The sequence below is a fragment of the Salvelinus alpinus genome, chromosome 21 (assembly GCF_045679555.1).
Source record: "Salvelinus alpinus chromosome 21, SLU_Salpinus.1, whole genome shotgun sequence".
NCBI classification, from domain to species: domain Eukaryota; kingdom Metazoa; phylum Chordata; class Actinopteri; order Salmoniformes; family Salmonidae; genus Salvelinus; species Salvelinus alpinus.
Genome location: NC_092106.1, coordinates 45708120 through 45733396, shown reverse-complemented (window position 1 = coordinate 45733396; position 25277 = coordinate 45708120). Strand labels below are relative to the sequence as shown.

Below are 25277 nucleotides of genomic sequence, written 5' to 3'. Positions count from 1 at the left end.
AAAGTATATTTTCAAAATCTGACACGATAGGTGGATTAACAACAAGCTAAGCTGTGTTTTGGTATATTTCACTTGTGATTGCATGATTATAAATATTTTTTGTAATATTTATGCATTTGGCGCCCTGCAATTCTAGCGGTTGTTTAGGAAAGTGATCCCGTAAAAGGGATCCATAGCGCAGAGAAGTTAATGCAACTGCGGTGTCAGATTTTTAAAAAACTTTACGAAAAAGCACACCATGCAATAATCTGAGACGGAGCTCAGAACAATAGCCAAATTAGCCGCCATGTTGGAGTCAACAGAAATACAAAATTACATCATAAATATTCCCTTACCTTTGATTATCTTCATCAGAATGCAGTGCCAGGAATCCTAGTTCCACAATAAATCGATAATGTCCATTACTTATGTCCAATTAGCTAATTTTGCTACCATGTGTAGAACAGTGTCCAAACGCTCGCCCAGATGCAGGCAAACGTCGGACGAAAACTTCAAAAAGTTATATTACAAGTCGAATAAACTGGTTAAATTAAGTAGAGAATCAATCTTCAGGATGTTGTTATCATTTATATCCAATAACGTTCCAACCGGAGAATTCTTTTCAGTCTCTATAAGTAATGGAACGCAAGACGACACGATGAGGAAAGCACGTGACCAGGAACTGGCCATCTGCCAGACCACTGACTCATTCCCCTCCCATCCGGTCCCACAACACAGCATAAGCTTCATTCCACGTCCTACTGACTGCTGACATCTAGTGGAAGGCGTATGAAGTGCAAACAGATCCATAAATTACAGGGATTGGAATAGGCGATGACTTTCACAACGCCCACTCTCAGAATTTTGACTTCCTGTTTGGATTTTTTTCTCAGGTTTTTGCCTGCCATATGAGTTCTGTTATACTCACAGACATCATTCAAACAGTTTTAGAAACTTCAGAGTGTTAAACTTCTATCCAATAGTAATAATAATATGCATATATTAGCATCTGGGGCAGAGTAGGGGGCAGTTCCCTATGGGCACGAAATTCATCCAAAAGTGAATGCTGCCCCCTATCATAAAGAAGTTAACAAGAAATGTGTGGAGTGGTTGAAAAACGAGTTTTAATGACTCCAACCTAAGTGTATGTAAACTTCCGACTACTGTATATGCTCCTAAAAACCAATGAGGAGATGGGAGAGGCGGGACTTGCAGCGCATCAAGCGTCACAAATAGAACCAAGTTCTATTTTAGTGCCTGGCTACGCAGACGGTCGTTGACGTGCGAGAGCAGTGTGGATGCAATGATTGAATAACATGTACGTACACACTTTTTATTTTTTTAGTGGTTTGGTCAGCATGTTATACTAGATAAACATCCATCTCTATGTACAGATTGAGTACAGACAGATCCTTTATGAAACGTCATGTATGAGTCACAGATAGGAAGGCAGTATAAGATCACACATTGACACTGACAGTCAATAAGGACTAGATTATATCAGATTCACGCTAGCCGGCGGTGTCTGATGTGGAACTGTGTTAGAGCTGTCAAATCCACAAGCGACTCCCATCATTGTACCTAAAGAGGGACAATGCCATTGGCTGCACGGAGTTGCGTTAAGCCAAATCCCATGCAGCCTTGTTTACAAGTTGGAACACTGAAACATGTGATGTAATCTGCACCTCCGTTAGGCTGATAGAAATCCTGGTTTCCTATTTGAGCTTCATTAAGTCTATATAACCTACACATTCTTGTTCTGAACTTCTAATGTGAGTGGGACTGGTGTGGCTTCATGACAATGATCACAAGCGCAGCTGCTCTTTTTGACAGCTCCAACGCACAAAACATTAACAAACTTAACACTTGATCTGATTGAATCTAGGCCTAAAAGTAATTTGGGCGTGCCGGTAGATTCTGCCTATTATTTACAGACATGCACAATGAAAATATCTGCTAAGACAGAAAAACCCAGTTTCCTTGGTGCTTTGCTTTGTCTTCTATTCAGCTTCCTGTCGTCGGGAGGTGAGTTCCAACATGAAGCACAAGGACTAGACGTCTCTTCTGTTGGGAGAGAGGGCAGGTGTTCATACCCAACTTCATCATATCCAAACTGTAACATGTATTTTCTCACACACACACACACACACACACACACACACCGTACCTAGGCGAAGACAACATAGACTACCACCATGCAGCCAACGATCCATGCCACCATCAGTAGAGCAGGAAACAGCCTGCAGGACGACTCCACCTGACCTGAAGCTGCATAATATAACACATCAGAACACCTCAACACACAACTGGACACAGTAGCTCTTGGTCATGGTCCCCTCTTAACACAATTCATTGTTAAAAGTCTAAGCTGTTGTGAGGGGGTTGTAAGCTAACATATTGAACTGTTTGAAGACGGTCATAGTATGGATCATTTAGCTATTTGATTTGGAATTTGAGGACCCCTTTAGGTGTAAAAAAAAGTATATAAAAAAGTATTTAATAAAGTATTTATTTTGGCCTTCACCACTATAGTCCAGAGAAACGCATTGAATAACACATTCATAAATGGCAAAAATAATTACAAACAAGGTTTTGAAGTGTTTGTTCTACATCTAGGAGATATAAGTATCAAGACACAAGGTGATGCAGACACAGGAGGCAGATGGTTAGAGTCTTACAATGTTAATTAATCCAAAGGGTTAGGCAAGAGAATGGTCGTGGACAGGCAAAAAGGTCAAAACCAGATCAGAGTCCAGGAGGTACAGAGTGGCAGACAGGCTCGTGGTCAAGGCAGACAGAATGGTCAGGCAGGCGGGTACAAGGTCCAGAAACAGGCAAGGGTCAAAACCGGGAGGACTAGAAAAAAGGAGAATGCAAAACGCAGGAGAACGGGAAAAACGTACAAGACGAAATGGCACAGAGAGACAGGAAACACAGGGATAAATACACTGGCCCAGAGAGACAGGAAACACAGGGATAAATACACTGGCACAGAGAGACAGGAAACACAGGGATAAATACAGTGGTACAGAGAGACAGGAAACACAGGGATAAATACACTGGTACAGAGAGACAGGAAACACAGGGATAAATACACTGGCCCAGAGAGACAGGAAACACAGGGATAAATACACTGGCCCAGAGAGACAGGAAACACTGTCACGGCTGTTGAAGGATGAGGACCAAGGTGCAGCGTGGTGAGCGTACATTTTACTTTATTTAAGAATGACGCCGACAAAAAAACAATAAACCATACAAAACAAATCGTGAAGCTAAAGGCAATAGTGCCAACAAACAAAAACAACCTCCCACAAAGAACGGTGGGGAAAAAAGGTACCTAAGTATGGTTCCCAATCAGAGACAACGATAGACAGCTGTCCCTGATTGAGAACCATACCCGGCCAAAACATAGAAATAGAAAATCATAGAAACACAAAACATAGAATGCCCACCCCAACTCACGCCCTAGAGACATAAAAAGGAACTCTAAGGTCAGGGCCTGACAAACACAGGGATAAATACACTGGCACAGAGAGACAGGAAACAGGGATAAATACACTGGGGAAAACAAGCGACACCTGGAGGGGGTGGAGACAATAACGAGGACAGGTGAAACAAATCAGGGCATGACAATAAGAAAGCTCAGGAAATATATATAAAACATTTTTTTACACATATTCAATCCTTTTTTTGGGTATGCACAAAACTACTTTCATACTTCCATACATTTTTTTGAACCGGTACCGGTTACCTTTAGACAAGTCATGTGACAATTGTGGGGGTCATAGAGCAAAATGAGAGTCTCCCCTTTCCATACAGTGGTCATAATAGTTTGTAGGTCAAACTGTTTGGAAGCTACAGACGTTTTCGTGAGAAGACCGATATTCGGGATGTCTCCCGGTCTGACAAACACCGCTCTAGCTCTGCCACCTTTCACCGCAGATCTCTCATGTCTCACCGCTCTAGCTCTGCCACCTTTCACCGCAGATCTCTCATGTCTCACCGCTCTAGCTCTGCCACCTTTCACCGCAGATCTCTCATGTCTCACCGCTCTAGCTCTGCCACCTTTCACCGCAGATCTCTCATGTCTCACCGCTCTAGCTCTGCCACCTTTCACCGCAGATCTCTCATGTCTCACCGCTCTAGCTCTGCCACCTTTCACCGCAGATCTCTCATGTCTCACTGCTCTAGCTCTGCCACCTTTCACCGCAGATCTCTCATGTCTCACCGCTCTAGCTCTGCCACCTTTCACCGCAGATCTCTCATGTTTCACCGCTCTAGCTCTGCCACCTTTCACCGCAGATCTCTCATGTCTCACTGCTCTAGCTCTGCCACCTTTCACCGCAGTTGTCTCATGTCTCACCACTCTAGCTCTGCCACCTTTCACCGCAGATGTCTCACTGCTCTAGCTCTGCCGTCTTTTACCGCAGATGTCTCATGGTCTGACAAACACTGCTCTAGCTCTGCCACCTTTCACCGCAAAAGTCTCATGTCTCACTGCTCTAGCTCTGCCATCTTTCACTGCAGAAGTCTCATGTCTCACTGCTCTAGCTCTGCCACCTTTCACCGCAGATGTCTCACTGCTCTTGCTCTGCCGTCTTTTACCGCAGATCTCTCATGTTTCACCGCTCTAGCTCTGCCACCTTTCACCGCAGATCTCTCATGTCTCACTGCTCTAGCTCTGCCACCTTTCACCGCAGTTGTCTCATGTCTCACCACTCTAGCTCTGCCACCTTTCACCGCAGATGTCTCACTGCTCTAGCTCTGCCGTCTTTTACCGCAGATGTCTCATGGTCTGACAAACACTGCTCTAGCTCTGCCACCTTTCACCGCAAAAGTCTCATGTCTCACTGCTCTAGCTCTGCCATCTTTCACTGCAGAAGTCTCATGTCTCACTGCTCTAGCTCTGCCACCTTTCACCGCAGATGTCTCACTGCTCTAGCTCTGCCGTCTTTTACCGCATTTGTCTCATGGTCTGACAAACACCACTCCAGTTCTGCCACCTTTCACCGCAGATGCGGAAGTGCAACATCGCCGGATGCGGTGGCTTAAGATTCATCCGGTGCAAAAACTGATATCTCTATCTTAAACTGACAGATTTTTTAAGGGGATTTAAAAAAAATGTATTACTTAGATCGACTCTAGAGGGTTAAACCATGCTAAAACACAGCCCACAAATCCTCAAAGTTGCTAAATGACTGTGCCTGTGGAATATGCAGCCAAGTCACCCGTGATACAAGTCAGTGTTCGACATCCATCCACGTCTGAGGAGATGACGTGGAAAGCGGCCACTAGGGGCAACAGTGAGCGCTGTGACTTTCAAATAGGTTTCAGATTAGCTAAAGTGTTTTGGATGGGGATGGTGGATGGGTGTAAGCATTTGTTTTGTTTTAATTGTTTTAAGCCTATCCCAAACCTTAACCCTTACCTTTAACCCTTACCTTTCACCCTTACCTTTAACCCTTACCTTTAACCCTTACCCCTTACCTTTAACCATGAATGTTTCTCATAAAGAATCCCTTTAGTAAATGTATTTTAACTAGTCAAGAACAAATTCTTATTTACAATGATTGCCTACCCTGGCCAAACCCTAACCCAGACGACGCTGGGCCAATTGTGTGCCGCCCTATGGGACTAATCCAGCCTGGAAACGAACCAGGGTCTGTAGTGACTCCTCTAGCACTGAGATGCAGTGCCTTAGACCGCTGCGCCACTCGGGAGCCCCTTGTATACAGATGCTTGGTAAGCATACCATCAATAAAATACAAGTATTTATTTTAGCCTAAAGAAATCACTCATTTACTCACTCACTCACTCACTCACTCACTCACTCACTCACTCACTCACTACACAGTTTTGAAGAGAGAGTATTGAAGAGGTTTCTTACCTCTTGGCTCCATGGTTCCTCTTCACTGACCTTCTGGTCACCTTGGATCCTACTGTATAAGAGCAGTGGTGACTTGATGTTTACATCTGGCAGGGCGGCTACGGACTGAGCAGGGGGGTGAATACACACTCAGTCCGCACCGGATACAGCTTCTAAAATGAAACTCATTCACATGCACGCACACACTCAGACAGAAAACACACACACACACACACAGATTGACACATGGAGAGTACACACACGTCCCCATTGGCCTAATTGTCTAAACTCAAATGGCCCTTACGCCTCTAGAGAATGCTATCTCTAGAAAAACACACAAATGATTGCATCACACACCAACACACATGAAGGCCTACAGTGGCAGACCATGTGAAAAGGTAAGTAAATGCATGGCAGAAAGCCATAACTTGTCTGAGTGTATCAGGGGTCACAGCAAAACATAGACCCCACGTTTTGGGAAATCTAAAGGGAGGATAGCTGTTTCCATAACAACCATTTCTCTGTGGGCCTGGTCCCAGCTGTGAAAGACCCAGGTCTCCTCTTCAGATCTCCCCCAGGAGCAGCACCTCCAGCTGGGGTGCACTCCCCTCTCTGTCCCCAGGGAGGCCTGGAGCTCCAACCCCGGCCCCAGTGAGGCCACAGACAAGCAGTAAGGCAGGTGAAGAGGAAAATGGAGATCATTAACTATCATGGAAATGAACTTCACAAGATGTGCAATACAAGCTCCTCGAGTGACTTTACAACTTTGTAACTAATGACAGGTTATATTAGGTTGAATACCTCCCTCCAGTCTACCACTCGTCAGACTGGGGGAGCACAGAGGCAGTAAAGCCAGTCACACGCAGTCTGTAGAAGAGGAGGGCATAGGGGAGAGGGGGATGATAAGAGGGTATAGGGGAGAGGGGAATGAGACGAGGAGAAGAGGAGGACATAGGGGAGAGGGGGATGAGAAGAGGGGGATGAGAGGAGGAGAATAGGTGGGTATAGGGGAGAGAGGGATGAGAAGAGGAAAAGAGGAAGGTATAGGGGAGAGAGGGATGAGAAGAGGGGGATGAGAGGAGGAGAATAGGTGGGTATAGGAGAGAGGGGGATGAGAAGAGGAAGATGAGAAGAGGAGAAGAGGAGGGCATATGGGAGAGAGGGATGAGAAGAGGAGGGTGAGAGGAGGAGGGCATGGGGGAAAGGGGGATGAGAAGAGGAGAAGAGGGCATAGGGGAGAGGGGGATGATAAGAGGAGAAGAGGTGGATTAGAAAAGGAGGATGAGAATATGAGGGAAGATGAGAAGAGGAGAAGAGGGGACATTTTGGGAGTAGGTGATGATCCAGAGAAGAACATGACAGCTCTCTCTCTCTCACTGACCCCTGCCTTTCACAATACACCTCTCCAACACTCCATTCCTGTTGATGCAGTACAAGACTTCCACACACACACACACACACACACACACACACACACACACACACACACACACACACACACACACACACACACACACACACACACACACACACACACACACACACACACACACACACACACACACACACACACACAGGCCATACGACTGCTAAATGGTTAACTAAATATACAGTACAAGTCAAAAGTTTGGACACACCTACTCATTCCAGGGTTTTTCTTATTTAAAAAAAAACTATTTTCTACATTGTAGAATAATAGTGAAGACATAAAACCATGAAATAACACATGTGGAATCATGTAGTAACCAAAAAAGTGTTAAACAATCAAAATACATTTTAGATTTTAGATTCTTCAAAGTAGCCACCCTTTGCCTTTGCACACTCTTGGCATTCTCTCAACCAGTTTCAACTGGAATGTTTCCAACAGTCTTGAAGGAGTTCCCACATATGCTGAGCACTTGTTGGCTGCTTTTCCTTCACTCTGCAGTCCAAGTCATCCCAAAGCAGCTCAATTTGGTTGAACTCAGGTGATTGTGGAGGCCAGGTCATCTGATGCAGCACTCCATCACTCTCCTTCTTGGTCAAATAGCCCTTACACAGCCTGAAGGTGTGTTGGGTCGTTATCCTGTTGAAAAACAAATGTTAGTCCCACTAAGAGCAAACCAGATAGGATGTCATATTGCTGCAAAATGCTCTGGTAGCCATGCTGGTTAAGTGTGCCTTGAATTCTAAATATATTACAGAGTGTCACCAGCAAATCACCACACACCATCCACCTCCTCCTCCATGCTTCACCGTGGGAACCACACATGCGGAGATCATCCGTTCACCTACGCTGCGTCTCACAAAGACACGGCGGTTGGAACCAAAAATCTAAACTTTGGGCTCATCAGACAAAAGGACAGATTTCCACTGGTCTAATGTCCATTGCTTGTGTTCCTTGGCCTAAGCACGTCTCTTCTTATTATTGGTGTCCTTTAGTAGTGGTTTCTTTGTATTTCAACAGTGAAGGCCTGATTCACGCAGTCTCCTCTAAACACTTGATGTTGAGATTTGTTTGTGACAAACTCTGTGAAGCATTTATTGGGTTGCAATATCTGAGGCTGGTGACTCTAATGAACTTATCCTCTGCAGCAGAGATAACTCTGAGTCTTCCTGACCTGTGACAGTCCTCATTAGATCCAGTTTCATCATAGTGCTTGATGGTTTTTGCGACTGCACTTGAAGACCTTCATGTCTTAACTTCTTTGGGATAGGGGGCGGTATTTTGACGTCCGGATGAAAAGCGTGCCCAAAGTAAACTGCCTGATAATCATGCCCAGAAGCTAGGATATGCATATAATTGGTAGATTTGGATAGAAAACACTCTAAAGTTTCTAAAACTGTTAAAATAATGTCTGTGAGTACAACAGAACTGAAATGGCAGGCAAAACCCGAGGACAAACAATCCCCCCCCCCCCCCCCCAAAAAATGTCATCCTACCTCTGATTTCAATGGCTGGCACTTTTATAATAGGGTGAAATCGTGCCCGATTGCAGTTCCTATGGCTTCCACTAGATGTCAACAGTCTCTAGCTCATTTTTGAAAAATGAGCCAGAAATTGTAGTTTTTCTAGGTGGCTCCCATTTTGGCTGTAGTGTTTCCAAGGGTGTGCATGAGAGTATTCTTTGGTATTTTTCTCCGGTAAAGACAATAACGATTCTCCGTCTTAAATTTGATCGTTTATTTGCGTATTAGGGTACCTAAGGTTTGATTATAAACGTTGATTGACTTGTTTGGATAAGTTTATTGGTAACGTTTGGGATTCATTATGTATGCATTTTGAAGGAGGGAAACCGAGTCGATTATTGACTGAAGCTCACCAGCTAAACTGAGTTTTTATGGATATAAAGGACATTATCGAACAAAATGACCATTTGTAATGTAACTGGAACCTTTTGGCGTGCCAACAGAAGAAGATCTTCAAAGGTAAGGCATATAATATATCACTATTTCTGACTTTTGTGTCGCAACTCCCTGGTTGAAAATTATTTGTCATGCATTTGTGTGCTGGGCGCTATCCTCAGATAAAGCCTTTTTGAAATCTGACACGGCGGCTGGATTAACAACAAGTTAAGCTTTATTTTGATGTATTGCACTTGTGATTTCATGAAACTCGGGTGACGTTGGATTCTTCCGTCAATGTAGACTTCGGGAACTTCCTGTATTCCTCGGAGGCGAGGTGGGAATCGTGGACGAGCGAGAGTGACCGGGAACAGACCTCCTCTCCCTCCTACGTTCCTGTAGCCACCGTAATTCTGCTCTGCATAAAGGGCAGCGGGTTCTATTACTGATTCATGTCTTTTTAGCCAGATCCTAAATGGTATGTTGAATTTTATGTTCCTTTTCATGGTTTAGAAGGCCCTTCTTGCCTTCACAGCTTTGTGGAAGTTACCTGTGGCAGTGATGTTTAGGCCAAGGTATGTATAGTTTGTGTGCTCTAGGGCAACGGTGTCTAGATGGAATTCGTATTTGTGGTCCTGGAAACTGAACCTTTTTTGGAACACCATTATTTTTGTCTTACTGAGATTTACAGTCAGGGCCCAGGTCTCACAGAATATTTGCAGAAGATTTAGGTGCAGCTGTAGGCCCTTCTTGGTTGGGGACAGAAGCACCAGATCATCAGCAAACAGTAGACATTTAACTTCAGATTCTAGTAGGGTGAGGCCCGGATGCTGCAGACTGTTCTAGTGCCCTCGCCAATTCGTTGATATACAGTGCATTCGAAAGTATTCAGACCCTTTGAATTTTGTTACAATACAGCCTAATTCTAAAATAGTTCCCCCCCCTAATCAGTGTACACACAATACCGATAATGACAAAGCAAAACAAGTTTTTCTAAATTATTGCAAATTCATTAACTTCTCTGCGCTACGGATCCCTTTTACGGGATCACTTTCCTAAACCACCGCTAGAATTGCAGGGCGCCAAATGCAATAATATTACTAAAAATATTTATAATCATGCAATCACAAGTGAAATATACCAAAACACAGCTTAGCTTGTTGTTAATCCACCTATCGTGTCAGATTTTGAAAATATATTTTACAGCGAAAGAAATCCAAGCTTTTGTGAGTGTAGCTTTCAATGCTACAACAGCTAACCCCAAATTAGCATGGTCCAGAAAGTCAGAAAAGCAATCAAATTAATCGCTTACCTTTGATAATCTTCGGATGTTTGCACTCACGAGATTCCCAGTTACACAATAAATGTTCTTTTTGTTCGATAAATATTACTTTTATCACAAAAAAAATCCATTTGGGTTGCGCGTTATGCTGAGAGAACTACAGCTTCGTTCCGGTCCTGAAAGGAAGATGAAAATTTCCAAACGTATCAGATTAAAAAATATTTATAATCATGCAATCACAAGTGAAATATACCAAAACACAGCTTAGCTTGTTGTTAATCCACCTATCGTGTCAGATTTTGAAAATATATTTTACAGCGAAAGAAATCTAAGCTTTTGTGAGTGTAGCTTTCAATGCTACAACAGCAGGCCTTATATTAGCTTGGTTAGCTTGGTCACGAAAGTCAGAAAAGCAATCAAATTAATCGCTTACCTTTGATAATCTTCGGATGTTTCCACTCACGAGACTCCCAGTTACACAACAAATGTTATTTTTGTTCGATAAATATTACTTTTATCACAAAAAAACACGATTTGGGTTGCGCATTATGTTGAGAACACCAAAGCCGTGTTCCGTTCGACAAATTCCCAAAAGTATCTGTATTGGTCGTAGAAACATGTCAAATGTTTTTTATAATCAATCCTCAGGTTGTTTTTAACAAACATAATCAATAATATTTCACCCCACAAAATGGGGTGCCCCTCTCTCGGGCGCAGGAAGTATTCAGAGGACACCTGACTACGTTTGAAAAAACTCGCTCACTTTTCAAAATAAAAGCCTGAAACTATGTCTAAAGCCTGGTCACAGCCTGAGGAAGCCATTGGAATCTGGTTGATGCCCCTTTAAATGGAGGTTAGACGGGTCAGGAAACACAGTAAAAACAAAACAAATCACTTCCGGGTTACATTTTCTCAGGTTTTCGCTTGCAGAATAAGTATTGTTATACTCACAGACAATATTTTGACATTTTTGGAAACTTCGGAGTGTTTTCTATCCTAATCTGTCAATTATATGCATATTCTATGATCTGGGCCAGAGAAAATGTCCATTTACGTTATAAAAAATCTAAAAATAATCTGACCCTTAGCGCTAGGAAGTAAAAAAAATTAAAATCACTTATCACAAATACCCTGGAAATATCACATTTACATAAGTAATCAGACCCTTAACACAGTACTTTGTTGAAGCACCTTTGGCAGCGATTACAGCCTGGAGTCTTCTTGGGTATAACGCTACAAGCGTGTCACACCTGTATTTGGGGAGTTTCTCCCATTCTTCTCTGCAGATCCTCTGTCAGGCTGGATGGGGAGGGTCACTGCACAGCTTTTTTCAGGTCTCTACAGAGATGTTCGATCGGGTTCAAGTCCAGGCTCTGGCTGGGCCACTCAAGGACATTCAGAAACTTGGCCCCAAGCCACTCCTGCGTGGTCTTGGCTGTGTTCTTAGGGTTGTTGTCCTGTTGGAAGGTGAATCTTTGCCCCAGTCTGTGGTGCTGAGCGGTCTGTAGCACGTTTTCATTAAGGGTCTCTCTGTACTTAGCTCCGTTCATCTTTCACTCGATCCTGACTAGTCTCCCAGTCCCTGCCGCTGAAAAACAACTCCACAGCACGATGCTGCCAACACCATTCTTCACCTTCGGGATGGTGCCAGGTTTCCTCCAGACGTGACGCTTGGCATTCAGGCCAAAGAGTTCAATCTTGATTTCATCAAACCAGATAATCTTGCTTCTCATGGTCTGCGAGTCCTTTAGATGCCTTTTGGAAAACTCCATGCGGTGCGGTTATGTAGCCTTTTACTGTGGAGTGGCATCCATCTGGCCACTCTACCATAAAGGCCTGATTGGTGGATTGCTGCAGAGATGGTTGTCCTTTTTGAAGGTTCTCCCATCTCCACAGAGGAACTCCAGAGCTCTGTCAGAGTGACCATTAGGTTCTTGATCACCTCCCTGACCAAGGCCCTTCTACCCCGATATCTCAGTTTGGCTTGGCAGCCAGCTCTTGCAAGAGTCTTGACGGTTCCAAACTTCTTCCATTTATGGATGATGGAGGCCACTGTGTTCCTGGGGAACTTCAATGCTGCAGAAATGTTTTGGTACCCTTACCCAGATCTGTGCCTTGACACAATCCTGTCTCGGAGCTCTACAGACAATTCCTTTGACCTCATGGTTTGGTTTTTGCTCTGACATACATTGTTAACTGTGGGACCTTAAATAGATAGGTGTGTGCTTTTCCAATTCACATCAAGTCAATTGATTTTACAACAAGTGGACTGCAATCAAAATGTAGAAACATCTCAAATATGATCAATGGAAACAGGATGTACCTGAGCTGGATTATCTACACCTCTATTTTGAATAGATAAGTCTTTGTGTTAATGTTCGTTTAGTGTTTTCCAATTTTCATAGAAGTGGTCTCTCTCTCTCTCTCTCTCTCTCTCTCTCTCTCTCACTCTCTCTCTCTCTCTCTCTCTCTCTCTCTCTCTCTCTCTCTCTCTATTTCTCTCTTTCTCTCCATGCATCTCTCTAATCCATTTAGTCACAATTTCACTTTTTACTTAATAAAATAATTTATTGTACAGTATGATGTAAAATCTGTCTGAATGGATCCATCAGATGTTGTTGAAGAACAGATACTGTATCTCCTGTACTACACATTACCTTCAATAACATCACACTCACATGCTTCCTCCAATTACCCCCAATTACCTGGTTCCCAAGTTATCCTCCAATAACAAGTCCCAATTAACCCCCTCCTGCCCCTCCCTCCCTTCAAGCACCCCCTGGTGGCCGTGTGCTTGTTTTTTAGCCGGGGGCTCATTTCTCCCTATATCAGCAGCTCCCCTTCTCTCCTCTTCCTCTCCCTCTTTCACTCTGACACTCTCTGCAGGAGATGCCAGACTGACAGACATTCATCCTCTCTCTCTCTGTCTGTCTGTCTCTCTGTCTCACCAGGATAAAGTTTGCTGTTGCCAGGTAGGGAGGACGTAGAACAAGGTTTTGTGTATCTATAACTGTTGTTTCACATGTCTGGTTACAGGTGTCTGTGTTGTATGGTGTGTCTCTTCATTGAAAGCACTTTTTGATCATGTCTTTCTGTCTACAGAGTGTTCTGTCTGCAAGGTCTTGGTTTGGTCTCTCTCCAACAGGTGACGGAACTCTCCCAGTCCTCGGCCTTGTCTCTCTCCAGGTGATGAGCCTCTGGGGCTGGCTGTGGCTGCTCTACTGTCTCCATGTCCCTGGGTGTGTCTGGGGTCTGGATGGAGGTGGAGAGGGGGATTGTCGGCTGGAAGCTAAGCCCGTCTCCGGCAGTGTTTATCGGGCAGGAGATGTGGTCATTGGGGGCCTGTTCCCCATCCATGTGGAAGCCCCTCTGCCAGAGCAGGAGTTCAGGAGCATTAAGGAATATTCTACCTGTACAATGTATGCAGCATGTTGTGTGATAACAGCTTTTTGTCATTGTGTTTTCACTTGAAGGTAATGTGTATTCAGTTACCTCCTATCTCTCCGTTTCTTCCTTTCTTCTGTCTGTCAGTTTCAAACAGCGTGCTTACCGTTGGCTCCAGACTATGATCTTTGCTGTGGAGGAGATTAACCGTGACCCAGCCCTCCTGCCTAACCTCACCCTGGGGTTCCTGGCTTCTGACACATGTCGGTCAGAGGGCATCACCCTGGGGGCAGCCTTAGCCATGGTGAGCGGCAAGGAGGCCTCCGTGGTGGGCACAGACTGTGGCACAACCCCCGAGGTTCCCGTCATCATCGGGGATGCCCACTCCTCAGCTTCCATGGTGGTGGCACAGACCCTCGGGCCGTTTGATTTACCCATGGTGAGGCAGGCGTTGGATTACAGGTTGGGAAGAGATGATGCCTCTTTTCACATTACATTTCAATCTCTTTCTAGATTTCTCTCTCTCTTTAACGTTGACTTTCCTTCTCCCTCTGCTCTCTGCCTCTTACAAATTATAATTATCCTTCACTCTCGCTCTCGGTCTCTCTGTCTTTCGCTGTCGAACTCACTCCCTGTCTCTCTCTGTCTCACTGTCTCTCTCACTCTCTGTCTCTCTCACTCTGTTTTCTCCCAGGTGAGTTACTTTGCCACCTGTGCGTGTTTGAGTGACAACTTGAGGTACCCCTCGTTCTTCCGTACGGTACCCAGTGATGCCTTCCAGGCTCGGGGCATGGCCAAGCTGCTGCGTCTGCTGAGATGGGTGTGGGTGGGACTGGTGTCAGAGGATGATGACTATGGCAAGTTTGGGGTTCAGCTGCTTCTCCAAGAGCTCCAGGGATCTGGGGTGTGTGTCGCTTACTCTGAGGTCCTCCCCAAGGTACGACCTCACTCTGATGATCTGACAATAAACTCTCTCTTTTGCTCTATCTTTTTCTCTCTCTTTCAATCTGACTCTCTCTTCTAATCTAATAAAAAAGCTCTCTCTGATTTTTTTCTGACTCTCTTCCCTTTCTCTCACTGATGGTCATCCCCAAGTTACCGTCTAAGAGAAAGATCAGGCACATTGTGGACACCATCAGAGGATCTACTGCCAGAGTGGTGGTGGCATTTGTAGGATTCACTGGACATTCAGGGGTGAGCAGTTACCGGTCAGAGTATTGTTAATGATTTGTAACACAGCTGTAGCAGTGTCCTTGTGTCTTACCATGTCTTGATGCCCTTTATAGACACAATCATTTCCTAATTGATAATCATGCATTTCAGCTTGACCATCTTGATCTTTTTAACGATTTCATTCTCCAGGCCCTGATGGAAGAGGTTGTCCGTCAGAACATTACAGATAAGCAGTGGATTGCCTCAGAATCCTGGGTCACCTACTTTACTATTGCCGCCCCGAAGAACCTGCCCTCTCTTGCCGGGACAATCGGTTTTGCCCTGAAGAAAGCTGACATTCCCGGCCTGGGGCCTTTCCTAACACGCCTCCATCCAGACGGGGACTACCAGAAGTCCGACCCCTTCCTGAGGGATTTGTGGGAAGAGATGTTTGGGTGTTCTCTGGGGGTTGACCTCAGCGTGACACTACCGTCCAGGCGACAGTGTACTGGGTCAGAGGTCATACGTGAGGGAGACTTTACACCTAAATCTCTGTTTTTTGTCCTGATTCCCAATGTTATCTCAGTAAAATGAAGTGTCAATCCTAGGTGAGGGGGAGAGCCAGTATGCTGACGTGTCTCAGCTGAGAGCCAGCTATAATGTGTACAAGGCTGTGTACGCCATCGCCTACGCCATACAGGATATGGTGGCCTGTCGACCAGGGGACGGAGTCTTTAATGGTGGACAGTGCCCTGATATCAGGAAGCTTCAGCCCAGCCAGGTGAGAATAACATGTTGATCTGTTTTCAAGTTAACAACACTAATGTTTCCAGTCAGGATACAGTGAAACACTTTGTAAGGTTTGAGTTCTAAAGAACAAAAGCCACAACTGGTTCTAACTCTTAATCCTGTTCCAATGCCCTTTTCTCTTTGAGATTGTTCATTATCTGAGGGGAGTGAACTTCAGTACTCCTGTGGGGGAATCTTTCCACTTCGACATGAATGGTGATCCGCCTGCCTCTTATGACATCATCAACTGGCATGTGACCCCCGAGGGGACGGCAGAGTTTGTCCAGGTCGGACATTTTCTGTCCTCTGAGGGATCGGAAGACCAGTTCCACATCGACATGGATAAAGTGGTGTGGGGTGGGGGCAGCGGAGATGAGGTGAGAACTGTTCAGTTTAGTTTCATTGAGGCAGAGGTGTGTGTGTGTGTGTGTGTGTGTGTGTGTGTGTGTGTGTGTGTGTGTGTGTGTGTGTGTGTGTGTGTGTGTGTGTGTGTGTGTGTGTGTGTGTGTGTGTGTGTGTGTGTGTGTGTGTGTGTGTGTGTGTGTGTGTGTGTGTGTGTGTGTGTGTGTGTGTGTGTGTGTGTGTGTGCGTGTGTGACTGACAGAGAGAGAATTATTGAGTTTATCACCCTGAGGCAGACATTCAGAAAAGAGAAAGACATAAAGAAGACCGAATAAATAACAGGGGAACGTTATCTCAGACAGAAAGTCCACATGACACTGAACGGTGTCTTTTTTTAACTAGGCAAGTCAGATAAGAACAATTGTTTTTTACCATGACGACCTATCCCAGCCAAACCCGGAAGACGCTGGACCAATTGTGCGCCCTATGGGACTCCGAATCACGGCCGAATGCAATACAGCCTGGATTTGAACCAGGGGCTGTAGTGACACCTCTTGCATTGATATGCAGTGCCTTAGAACGCTGAGCCACTCAGGAGGAACATGATACTGAATTTGAGATATTATTGTGGTCATTTTCCTGATATAGTCCCTAGAGGGGCCCAGCAAGCCTGCCTGCCTGCCTGTGAAATAATGATGATAATAGCAATGATGACAATGATGATGATAATAATGACATCGTCCTCTCCGCTTTCTGGTAGGTCCCTGTGTCTGTATGCAGTGCTGACTGTCCCCCTGGTACCAGGCATGCGGTACAGAAGGGGAAGCCTGTTTGCTGCTTTGACTGTCTGTCCTGCGCTGAGGGAGAGATCAGCAACACAACAGGTAGTCTATCTAGGGTTCTGATTACAACTCATATTTTTCCTCAATCCCGACTGGTCCTGATTTGTACTCCTCATTCTTCTTCCTTCTCAATCAGGGTCAGTTGAGTGTATTAGGTGTCCAGAGCGGTTCTGGTCCAACCCTGATCGTACGGCCTGCATCCCCCAGCTGGTGGACTTCCTCTCCTACAGCGACACCATGGGCGTCATCCTGTCTGTCATCTCAGTTTCCGGGGCAACACTCACAGCCGGTGCCCTGGCCACCTTCCTCTACCACCGTCACACGGCCCTGGTGAGTTGAATCATATGATCATATATAGAGGTTCTGGACAGAGATGAGATTGTGTCATATAAGGATGTGATTTCTGACATCACTCTGTCTAAATTATAATTTTCTGTCTCTTTACAGGTGAAAGCCAACAACTCTGAGCTCAGCTTCCTGCTCCTGCTGTCGCTCAAGCTCTGCTTCCTGTGCGCGCTGGTTTTCATTGGCCAGCCGAAGCCATGGACGTGCATGCTGAGACACACCCTGTTTGGTATAAGCTTTGTGTTCTGCATCTCCTGTCTGCTCAGCAGGACTGTGGTGGTGCTGGTGGCCTTCAGGGCCACTCTGCCTGGAGAGAACCTGATGAGATACTTCAGCCCCACCCAGCAGAGGATGGGTATCTCACTCTGCACACTCATCCAGGTGAACATCTAGTTTTTACTCTATTCTATTGGAATGTAATTGTTTCCTTCATATTACTTGTTTTCAAGAAAACTCATTAAGATAACTCAATATAACTAGTTTTCCATCCACCTCCGTTCCCTTACACAGGTGTTGATCTGTGTGCTGTGGCTGGCCTTAGCTCCACCCCGACCTGCTGAGAGGAGGGGCAGAGAGGGTCGGGGGCCGAGGGTCGTCCTGGAGTGTGAGGTGGGCTCTGTGGTTGGCTTCTCTCTGGTGCTGGGCTACATCGGCCTGCTGGCCTCCCTCTGTCTCCTCTTAGCCTTCCTGGCCAGGAAACTCCCAGACAACTTCAACGAGGCCAAGTACATCACCTTCAGCATGCTGATCTTCTGTGCCGTGTGGATCTCCTTCATCCCTGCCTACGTCAGCTCTCCTGGGAAGTACACTGTAGCTGTAGAGATCTTTGCCATCCTGGCCTCCAGCTTTGGGCTGCTGTTCTGTCTGTTTGCTCCAAAGTGTTACATCATCCTTCTGAGACCAGAGAGAAACACCAAGAAACACATGATGTCCAAATAGAAACCACCAAGAAACACATGATGTCCAATTAGAAACCACCAAGAAACACATGATGTCCAATTAGAAACCACCAAGAAACACATGATGTCCAATTAGAAACCACCAAGAAACACATGATATCCAATTAGAAACCACCAAGAAACACATTATGTCCAATTAGAAACCACCAAGAAACACATGATGTCCAATTAGAAACCACCAAGAAACACATTATGTCCAATTAGAAACCACCAAGAAACACATGATGTCCAATTAGAAACCACCAAGAAACACATGATGTCCAATTAGAAACCACCAAGAAACACATGATATCCAATTAGAAACCAACAAGAAACACATGATGTCCAATTAGAAACCACCAAGAAACACATGATGTCCAATTAGAAACCACCAAGAAACACATGATGTCCAATTAGAAACCACCAAGAAACATATGATGGACAAATATTAACTTAAACATACTCATATCGGGATTTGGGGCTCGTTGATATTCATTTCAACAGGGGAATGTCAATTCTGTTTGGAAACATTAATTTCCTGCTATACCTTCACTTTATTACTTTGTTAATATTAGTATGTGTTCTTATAATGTGTCAGAATGAAACACGTCTATATGAACAATACCAATAAAGATTACGTAGTGTCTACTCATGCTGGAAGAGTTAGTATTGAGTCTGACAGTCTGACAGCACTTACAGACCTCCTACATATGATTCCTTCGTCACCCAGTCAGTGTGTGTGTGTGTGTGTGTGTGTGTGTGTGTGTGTGTGTGTGTGTGTGTGTGTGTGTGTGTGTGTGTGTGTGTGTGTGTGTGTGTGTGTGTGTGTGTGTGTGTGTGTGTGTGTGTGTGTGTGTGTATGTGTATGTGTATGTGTGTGTCCCTCTTCGTATACCAAAACAGAAACATTCCACCGTCTGCTTACCCACTGTGGGAACCTCTCCACTCCCCATCACTTCCTCTTTATACCCAAGAAGACTCAAGGCTGTAATCGCTGCCCGAAGTGCTTCAACACAATACTGAGTAAAGGGTCTGAATACTTATGTAAATGTGACATTTCAGTTTCTTTATTTTGTATACATTTACATACGGGGGAAAAAAAGACGTATTTGTCTTCTGAGCTTCTGGTCATGAAACCTATGAAGCCTACTCAATCACTTTTTATAGCTACTGTTTACAGGCCTCCTGGGCCATATACAGCGTTCCTCACTGAGTTCCCTGAATTCCTATCGGACCTTGTAGTCATAGCAGATAATATTTACATTTTTGGTGATTTTAATATTCACATGGAAAAGTCCACAGACCCACTCCAAAAGGCTTTCGGAGCCATCATCGACTCAGTGGGTTTTGTCCAACATGTCTTTGGACCTACTCACTGTCACAGTCATACTCTGGACCTAGTTTTGTCCCATGGAATAAATGTTGTGGATCCTAATGTATTTCCTCATAATCCTGGACTATCGAACCACCATTTTATTACGTTTGCATTCGCCACAAATAATCTGCTAAAACCCCAACCAATTAGCATCAAAAGTTGTGCTATAAATTCTCAGACAACCCAAAGATTCCTTGATGCCCTTCCAGACTCCCTCTGCCTACCCAAGGACGTCAGAAGACAAAAATCAGTTAACCACCTAACTGTGGAACTCAATTTAACCTTGCGCAATACCCTAGATGCAGCTGCACCCCTAAAAACTAACAACATTTGTCATAAGAAACTAGCTCCCTGGTATACAGAAAATACCCGAACTCTGAAGCAAGCTTCCAGAAAATTGGAACGGAAATGGCGCCACACCAAACTGGAAGTCTTTCGACTAGCTTGGAAAGACAGTACCGTGCAGTATCGAAGAGTCCTCACTGCTGCTCGATCATCCTATTTTTCCAACTTAATTGAGGACTGTCGCAAAGCTAACTAAAAAGCAGCATTCCCCAAGAGAGGATGGCTTTCACTTCAGCAGTAATAAATTCATGAACTTCTTTGAAGAAAAGATCATGATCATTAGAAAGCAAATTACGGACTCCTCTTTAAAACTTCTTATGGCTGAAGGGGCAGTATTGAGTAGCTTGGATGAAAGGTGCCCATATCAAACGGCCTGCTCCTCAGTCATAGTTGCTAATATTTGCATATTATTATAAGTATTGGATAGAAAACACTCTAAAGTTTCTAAAACTGTTTGAATTATGTCTGTGAGATTAACAGAACCCATATTGGCAGGCAAAATCCTGAGTTGAAATCAAAACAGGAATCAGAAATCTGAGCTTGTATGTATTCACCAGAGTCCCTAATGAAATCCCCTTGACATATGAATGATTGTGCACTGCCTAGGGGTTCCACTAGATGTCAACCATCAATAGAAATTATAATGAGACTTCTATGATGTTGTGGGAGAGAATGATAGCAGAATCAGTCAGGTGTCCATCAAGCAGCCATTTTCTGATCATGTTTTTCCTCATGGAAGTCACTTACGTTCCATTGCTCACGAAGACAAGAAAGAATACTCCGGTTGGAACTTTATTGAAGCTATATGTTAAAAACATCCTAATGATTGATTCTGTACTTAGTTTGAAATGTTTCTTCGACCGGTAATATCACTTTTTGAAGTTTTTGTCCGATATAACGCTGACCAGAATTAGCATTTGGATATGTAAACCAGACGCGCTAACAATAGAATGGATTTGGACATAAATAACAGATTTTTTCGGACAAAACAAACATTTATTGTGGACCTGGGATTCCTGGTGTGCCTTCTGATGTAGATCATCAAAGGTAAGGGAATGTTTATCATATATTTTCTTGTTTATGTTGACGCCATCTTTGCGGCTGTGGTGTTTTACTTTTGAGCGCCGTCTCAGATTATAGCGTGGGTTTATTTTTCCCTAAAGTTTTTTTGTAATCTGACACAGCGGTTGCATTAAGGAGAGGTATATCTATAATTCCATGTGTAAAACTTGTATTATCATCTATATTTAATTGTATTTCTGTTGAAACGATGTGGCTATGCAAAGTCACTTGATGTTTTTGCCACTAGTGAATCTAGTCGCCTCAATGTAAACTCAGATTATTTTATATAAATATCAAACAAAACATGCATGTATTGTGTAACATGAAGTCCTATGAGTGTCATCTGATGAAAATAATCGAAGGTTAGTGATTCATTTTATCTCTATTCTGGTTTTTGTGAAGCTATCTTTAGCTGGAAAAAACTGCTGCGATTATTGTGGTTTTGTGGTGACCTAACATAATCATTTGTAGTGCTTTCGCTGAAAAGCCTATTTGAAATCGGACACTTTGGTGGGATTAACAACAAGATTACCTTTAAAATGATATAAGACACATGAATGTCTGAGGAATTTTAATTATGAGATTTCTGTTTTTTGAATTTGGCGCCCTGCACTTCGACTGGCTGTTGTCATATTGATCCCGTTAACGGGACTTCAGCAGTAAGAAGTTAATAAATCTGCGTATTCCTCCAAAGCTCAGTTGTCCTGAGTCTGCACAACTCTGTCAGGACCTAGGATCAAGAGAGACACTCAAGTGTTTTAGTACTATATCTCTTGACACAATGATGAAAATAATCATGGCCTCTAAACCTTCAGGCTGCATACTGGACCCTATTCCAACTAAACTATTGAAAGAGCTGCTTCCTGTGCTTGGCCCCTATGTTGAACATAATAAACGTCTCTCTATCCACCGGATATGTACCAAAATCACTAAAAGGGGCAGTAATAAAGCCTCTCTTGAAAAAGCCAAACCTTGACCCAGAAAATATAAAAAACGTTTGCAGAAGTTTGCAGACGATCATAAAGTTTGCAGACGACACTACAGTGGTAGGCTTGAATACCAACAACGACGAGACGGCCTACAGGGAGGAGGTGAGGGCTCTCGGAGTGTGGTGTCAGGACAATAACCTCACACGTAATGTCAACAAAACAAAGGAGATGATCGTGGACTTCAGGAAACAGCAGAGGGAGCACCCCCCTATCCACATCGACGGGACAGTAGTGGAGAAGGTGGAAAGTTTTAAGTTCCTCGGCGTACACATCAAGGACAAACTGAATTGGTCCACCCACACAGACAGCGTGGTGAAGAAGGCGCAGCAGCGCCTCTTCAACCTCAGGAGGCTGAAGAATTTTGGCTTGTCACCAAAAGCACTCACAAACTTTTACAGATGCAAAATCGAGAGCATCCTGTCGGGCTGTATCACCGCCTGGTACGGCAACTGCTCCGCCCACAACCGTAAGGCTCTCCAGAGGGTAGTGAGTTCTGCACAACGCATCACAGGGGGCAAACTACCTGCCCTCCAGGACACCTACACCACCCGATGTCACAGAAAGGCCATAAAGATCATCAAGGACAACAATCACCCGAGCCACTGCCTGTTCACCCCGCTATCATCCAGAAGGCGGGGTCAGTACAGGTGCATCAAAGCAGGGACCGAGAAACTGAAAAACAGCTTCTATCTCAAGGCCATCAGACTGTTAAACAGCCACCACTAACATTGAGTGGCTGCTGCCAACATACTGACTCAACTCCAGCCACTATAATAATGTAAAAATGTATGTAAAAAATGTATCACTAGCCATTTTAAACAATGCCACTTCATATAATGTTTACATACCCTACATTACTCTTCTCATATGTATATACTGTACTCTATACCATCTACTGCATCTTGCCATCTTGATGTAATACATGTATCACTAGCCACTTTAAACAATGCCACTTTATATAATGTTTGCATACCCTACATTACTCTTCTCATATGTATATACTGTACTCTATACCATCTACTGCATCTTGCCATCTTGATGTAATACATGTATCACTAGCCACTTTAAACAATGCCACTTCATATAATGTTTACATACCCTACATTACTCTTCTCATATGTATATACTGTACTCTATACCATCTACTGCATCTTGCCATCTTGATGTAATACATGTATCACTAGCCACTTTAAACAATGCCACTTTTATATGTTTACATACCCTACATTACTCATCTCATATGTATACACCTTACTCGATACTATCTACTGCATCTTGCCTATGCCGCTCTATACCATCACTCATTCATATATTTTTATGTACAGATTCTTTCATTCCTTTACACTGAGTGTATAAGTTAGTTGTTGTGGAATTGTTAGGTTAGATTACTCGTTGGTTATTACTGCATTGTCGGAACTAGAAGCACAAGCATTTCACTACACTCGCATTAACATCTGCTAACCATGTGTATGTGACAAATACAATTTGATTTGATTTGAGGTGATCTAGAGTTGCAATGCTGGAGTGGCATTGGATGCGTGTCCATCACATCCGCCAGTGTCACACTTCCGCATCTGCGGTGAAAGGTGGCAGAGCTAGAGCGGTGTTTGTCAGACCATGAGACATCCCGAAAATCTGTCTTCTCGGGTAAACGTCTGTAGCGTCTGATCGGTTTGACCTACGAACTACAACTTCTTGGAAAGAGGAGACTCTCACGAACAAGTTGGTGTTCTCCGTTTTGCTCTACGACCCCCACAAGAATCAGGAGACACGTCAATTTCTGCTTCTTATGACAATTGTTTTTGACTGTCGCTTTTGTTATTTATGAATGTGTTATTCAATGCGTTTCTATGGGCTATAGTAGTAAAGGCCAAATTCAATATTTTATCAATACATTTGTTATAAAGACCACCAAAAACTCTGATATCTCCATCAGTAACTACAACATTTTCAGACAAGATAGAATGGCCAAAGGGGGCGGTGTTGCAGTCTACTGCAGAGATAGCCTGCAGAGTTCTGTCCTACTATCCAGGTCTGTACCCAAACTATTTGAACTTCTACTTTTAAAAATCCACCTCTCTAAAAACAAGTCTCTCACCGTTGCCGCCTGCTATAGACCACCCTCTGCCCCCAGCTGAGCTCTGGACATAATATGTGAACTGATTGCCCCCCATCTATCTTCAGACCTCGTGCTGCTAGGTGACCTAAACTGGGACATGCTTAACACCCCAGCCATCCTACAATCTAAGCTTGATGCCCTCAATCTCACACAAATTATCAATGAACCTACCAGGTACCACCCCAAAGCTGTAAACACGGGCACCCTCACAGATATCATCCTAACCAACTTGCCCTCCAAATACACCTCTGCTGTTTTCAAGATCTCAGCAATCACTGCCTCATTGGCTGCATCCGTAATGGGTCAGCGGTCAAACGAACTCCACTCATCACTGTCAAACGCTCCCTAAAACACCTCAGCGAGCAGGTCTTTCTAATCGACCTGGCCCGGGTATCCTGGAAGGATATTGACCTCATCCCGTCAGTAGAGGATACCTGGTTATTTTTAAATGCCTTCCTCACCATCTTAAATATGCATGCCCCATTCAAGAAATTTAGAACCAGGAGCAGATATAGCCCTTGGTTCTCTCCAGATCTGACTGCCCTTAACCAACACAAAAACATCCTATGGAGTTCTGCATTAGCATCGAACAGCCCCCGTGATCTGCAACTTTTCAGGCAAGTTAGAAACCAATATACACAGGCAGTTAGAAAAGCCAGGGCTAGCATTTTCAAGCAGAAATTTGCCTCCTGTAACACAAACTCAAAAAGTTCTGGGACACTGTAAAGTCCATGGAGAATAAGAACACCTCCTCCCAGCTACCCACTGCACTGAGTATAGGAAACACCAATAAATCCACTATAATTTAGAATTTCAAGAAGCATTTTTCTACGGCTGGCCATGCTTTCCACCTGGCTACCCCTACCCCGGTCAACAGCACTACACCCCCCACAGCAACTTGCCCAAGCCTTCCCCATGTCTCCTTCTCCCAAGTCCAGTCAGCTGATGTTCTGAAAGAGCTGCAAAACCTGGACCCCTACATATCGGAGGGCCTGTTTTCCGGGCCTCTGGTAGTCTCTATGGGGGTGCCACAGGATTACAATTTCTGGGCCGACTCTCTTCTCTGTATACATCAAGGATGTCGCTCTTGCTGCTGGTGAGTCTCTGATCCACCTCTACGCAGACGACACCATTCTGTATACTT

The 25277-nt window shown here is 44.2% G+C and overlaps 1 protein-coding gene and 1 long non-coding RNA gene across 2 annotated transcripts; one reads left to right on the top strand and one right to left on the bottom strand.

Annotated features, from left to right (window-relative positions):
- Positions 1 to 1298: 1298 nt before the first annotated feature.
- LOC139548651 (uncharacterized) lies at positions 1299 to 5902 on the bottom strand. Its single transcript, XR_011669742.1, has 3 exons — positions 5867 to 5902; positions 2147 to 2247; positions 1299 to 2043 (listed from the first exon to the last, which is right to left on the bottom strand). It is a non-coding gene; the product is annotated as an uncharacterized lncRNA (long non-coding RNA).
- A 7707-nt stretch (positions 5903 to 13609) lies between these two features.
- Positions 13610 to 18376, top strand: LOC139548649 (extracellular calcium-sensing receptor-like). Its single transcript, XM_071358422.1, has 11 exons — positions 13610 to 13870; positions 13983 to 14274; positions 14530 to 14772; positions 14931 to 15029; positions 15198 to 15513; positions 15596 to 15768; positions 15923 to 16153; positions 16879 to 17002; positions 17097 to 17290; positions 17408 to 17686; positions 17816 to 18376. Exons 1-11 carry the CDS (start codon positions 13641 to 13643, stop codon positions 18242 to 18244), a joined length of 2610 nt encoding a protein of 869 aa, XP_071214523.1. The 5' UTR covers positions 13610 to 13640; the 3' UTR covers positions 18245 to 18376.
- Positions 18377 to 25277: the final 6901 nt, after the last annotated feature.